This window comes from Vigna radiata, chromosome 1, assembly GCF_000741045.1.
Source record: "Vigna radiata var. radiata cultivar VC1973A chromosome 1, Vradiata_ver6, whole genome shotgun sequence".
Lineage (NCBI taxonomy): Eukaryota > Viridiplantae > Streptophyta > Magnoliopsida > Fabales > Fabaceae > Vigna > Vigna radiata.
In genome coordinates, this window is record NC_028351.1 from 11,923,698 (window position 1) to 11,927,845 (window position 4,148).

Below are 4,148 nucleotides of genomic sequence, written 5' to 3' on the forward strand. Positions count from 1 at the left end.
GCTTTAACTTTTCTCTTTCATGTACCTAATTCAATAAGACAATCCTTCAACTGATCTTTCTATAAAGACTTTTAATATAAACAAACATAAAAAATATTTGAAATTTTCAATAAGCAAATTTAAAATTAGTTTATGCAAAAGTACAAATTTGGAGAAATTACAAAACAACTAATCTAAAATTTTCTTTGTACTTTTTTTTTCTTTTAAAAATTCTTACGAAGAAACTCATCCAAGCATTGTTTTGTTAAAGTTGACATTAATATTTGGCCAAGTCTTATTTAAGTTTAGAAGGATTTCTATAAATGGTAAACTTTTCTTTCGAGTTATTTACTATATTAAAAAACTTGAATTCAAAACTATCGATTTTATAGATTTCAATATATTTTAAACTTTACAAAATGTATCTTGAATTTAACAAAAAAAAAATTATGGATTTTCGTCTTCAATTGTTACAAGAAATATGTACTTATAGTTCTTAGCAAGGAAATAACATCAATTTCTTTTATTAAATTTAAATATAAAAGTGTAGTAATTTCCTAATTTATAGCAAATGAATTTAGGTTACGAGAATTATGTATAAAAGTCATATAATTGTTTTAGAGAATCATGTGGCATCCATGTAAGATCATTATATGATCTAATCTCTCTCTTAAAAAGAATAATATGATTTTTTTGAAAATAACATGGGCTAGTAGTTTCAATCTGAACTTTTTGTAATAAGATTCCACAATCGATATTTATTTATCTTACTCTTGTATAGAAATTTAAAAACTATTTAATATTTTATAAATCTACTTATTTTGACGTGTTGAATATTTTTAAAATATATATATGTATTCACTATAAAACTAATATTTGAGAATATTAAATTTATCTAAACTTAGATGTATGGTCATGAAAATATTTTGGCATATGTTGGATTTACACAGTTTCGCATTTTGTTCAAAGCTATGCAGAGTAAATGTTAGAAAATCAAAATAGTCATTGTACAAATTTGTAACCTTTGTAATAAATTGGTGGTGGTTTTGATTTAATGCAATATGTTGCATTGACCAGCTTATAGAAGACGAGTTTGGAAACCGTGGTAAGTTTGCAGATGTTAAGAATGTGGGAGTGGCACACATGGTGTTTGTTTGATTGATTGATTGAGCCTTCTGAACAGTTTCTGACACTGAAATTCAGCCAAAAATTGACCCTCTTGGAATTAATTAGAATAACTCATTTTCCTCCCTTTCCACATATCAATAGAACAACGAGATTCCAACAATTGAAAACTCCTAAACACCCCTTCCTTCTGTTCCTTTGTTTGCTGTGATTTCAGTTGCTGCATAACAGAACACCACTCAATTCTTCTTCCATCTCCCTTTTCACTCAATTTCTCTGTTTGACAAAACTGCAAACCAGATCAGTGATTGACCCAATTGAGACAAGCCTTGAAAGTTCCGTTTTTTTAGAGTTCTTGCTGGTTTTACAGGTGGCCCAGTTGGGAATTCAAGATGGTTCTGTGATTGAGTATGGATTTGGTTTTGGCTTGTAGCTGTTTTAGAAAGATTCCTTTGTCATAGTGTGTTGAATTCTGCTATCATGTTTCCTTTTAAGCACTACTTGTTTGTTGGATTCAATCACTTTATTCTGTTTACTCATTTGACACAGCTCCAGCTCATTTATTCTCCATTCATAATTTCATATTCTTATGCCTGAGATTTTAGCCTCTACTTTTCATGTCTCTTCATAGTTTCCATGGCTATCTACTACCCCAATTGAGATTTTTAAAACTATTTGGGTATTGAGTGTCACTTGAGAGAAGAGAGGACTGATACTTTTTCTTCTGTATCAAATTTTGCAGAGTACTACTCCATGAGATACTTGGTTCAGTTACCTTTATTCATGACTGACACTCAGTTGAAGTGATTCAATCATCCTTTTGGTCTGAGGTTGAAGCTATTTGATTTCTGAATTTTTGCAAGTTTCTTGGTCTCTGGGTATGGCTGGGAGCCAAGATCAGCTAGAGATCAGGTTTCGGCTGAGTGATGATTCGGATATTGGCCCTAAAAGTTATTCTGCTGCTACTAGTATTGCAACGCTGAAAGAAAGTGTTCTTGCTCAGTGGCCAAAAGGTTATTTATCTGTCTTGTTTCCTTTTTGGAATCTCTATTAGTCGTCTAGATATTTATGAGTCTAATAGTAATGTTGTGTCTATTTGTTCCTCTTTACAATGCCATATTTTATCAAAGTCTTAAGCTAAATTTTAAAAAACCACGTCGGTTTTAATTCCTATATAATTTGTTTACTGTGTTTGCATAGCCAAGGTTTCATGCCATGTGCCATATTCGCTGTAACTTGCTGCCTTGCAGGTGTACTAGATACAAAGAAAATCACATGCATTAGTTGAAGAAAAAGTGTTTAAACTGGAGATTGTGCTGTCATGCATTGAATGATCTTTATATTAATTTTAGTGATACAAAAGAGAACCCTGAATTTGCGTTTCTGTTTTGAAGATAAGGACTATGGACCAAGAACAGTTAAAGATTTGAAGTTAATTAGTGCCGGAAAAATATTGGAGAACAACAGAACAGTGGGAGAATGTCAGAGTCCATTGTGTGATCTCCCTGGTGGAGTTACAACAATGCATGTGGTTGTGCAACCACCTTCTGTGGAAAAAGGTTTAGCATTACTTTTTACTATTTTTACTTTAAAAGTATGCCAAAAATCTGTTTTACTTTTATATAGCATATATAACCTCAAGATGTAATGGTTCTGTTTCAAACTATGACTGGTCTGAGTTCATACTCTTTTCAAATTGTGTGTAGTGGTTAATAACAGAACGATTATGATTGGAAAAACTGTCTCAATTTCTGTTAGCTTTAGCCCATGTAAGTTGTGGCCTTCTGGGGCTGGTGGAGTTGTTTATACATTAACTAGTGAAATAACTTATATAATGAAGCTACTAATCTCACTTTACAAAACTACACCTTACAAAATGAGTTTTTTAGATTAAATTAGATCTAGAACTATATTCTAACACTATGCTTGTAACCTTGATATAAGGCACATTACTCCAGGTCAGCTTAAGAGAACAGTTTACAGTTGTTATGAATACATATCCCAGTTGGCCTACAAAAACTATTTATACAATTACAGGAAAAGAGACTAATATAAGAAAACTTCTGCCATTAGTTTATGCTTAAGTTAATACTAGTTTGTAGAAATGGTTATTTTATTTTCTCTCTAATGAACAAGTTTATCTAAGCATGCTCTTAACTATATTTCCTCATTAGTGGTACAAACAACTTAAGTAATTGCTTATAGGATAAAACTTATACAATGAGACCCTACTTAAGTTGTTCATCCATGCATGTCATAGATATAAAACTTCTTAGTTAATGTGTGTGAGTGAGTTTATCTGGTTTTGGTGCTTTGTTTGATTGTTTTTGACATTCTGGTGTTTTTCTCTTGAAACAGATAGGAAAGTAACAAGTGAAGTAAAGCAGAACAAATGTGTTTGTGTGATATTGTAGTGTCCAGATTGAACAGAAGATGTCATCTACTTTAGAAGTCACACTTGTATACATTTTTATGGCTTTCAAAAGATTTCCTCAAACACAAACTCTTTGATTGTATGCCTCAAGACAACTACAGGTACAAGAGTTTTTGGCATGTGAAGGAGTTATTGCTTTCTCTTTTTTTTTTTTCTGCATCTAGTTGCTGCCTCATTGTCCAATTGGTATAATTGTTGATTGAAATGATCTCTACAGTTGTGCTTGTGCTTCAGCTTGGTGCAAACCAGTGTTAAACTTGTTGCTTGTTAAGTGATTTATGATCAATGTAAACAACTCTGTATCAATAAATATTTTTAGAAGAGCTACATTTTAGTGATCAGTTTCCAAGAAAATATTCAGAATCTCTGATTATAACTCTAAGTTTTACATTGAATAAAATTGAAAAAGTTAAATATACCATATGACTCTTCGGTTAGTCTTAGCACATTCGTTCAGAAATCTCATGATCATTAATAAAAAGAATAGACTCAATGGTAATTTTGATATTTTTTCAAATAATGATCAAATTTATGAAATAAAGATGCTAAAAATACAGATTTAAAGTGAAAGATGTGTAATTATATTGCTAAAAATTAACTATATTTATCT

At 31.0% G+C, this 4,148-nt stretch overlaps 1 protein-coding gene across 4 annotated transcripts; it reads left to right on the top strand.

Moving 5' to 3' along the window:
- Window positions 1-965: 965 nt before the first annotated feature.
- LOC106763772 (membrane-anchored ubiquitin-fold protein 2) lies at window positions 966-3,879 on the top strand. Of its 4 annotated transcripts, none has more exons than XM_014647942.2 (4): window positions 966-1,084; window positions 1,847-2,117; window positions 2,499-2,663; window positions 3,463-3,879. In XM_014647942.2, exons 2-4 carry the CDS (start codon window positions 1,985-1,987, stop codon window positions 3,516-3,518), a joined length of 354 nt encoding a protein of 117 aa, XP_014503428.1. In that variant the 5' UTR covers window positions 966-1,084; window positions 1,847-1,984; the 3' UTR covers window positions 3,519-3,879. The 4 variants fall into 4 exon arrangements, with proteins under 4 accessions (XP_014503428.1, XP_014503417.1, XP_014503423.1 ...); XM_014647931.2 differs by lacking the exon at window positions 966-1,084 and adding an exon at window positions 1,105-1,512; XM_014647937.2 differs by lacking the exon at window positions 966-1,084 and adding an exon at window positions 1,105-1,474.
- Window positions 3,880-4,148: the final 269 nt, after the last annotated feature.

Bases quoted from the DNA above. Each gene is read 5' to 3' on its own strand.
- LOC106763772 (XM_014647942.2), top strand. From the start codon at position 1,985: ATGGCTGGGAGCCAAGATCAGCTAGAGATCAGGTTTCGGCTGAGTGAT. The intron at 2,118-2,498 runs GTTATTTATCTG...TCTGTTTTGAAG, and splicing joins TCTTGCTCAGTGGCCAAAAG to ATAAGGACTATGGACCAAGA. The intron at 2,664-3,462 runs GTTTAGCATTAC...CTCTTGAAACAG, and splicing joins ACCACCTTCTGTGGAAAAAG to ATAGGAAAGTAACAAGTGAA.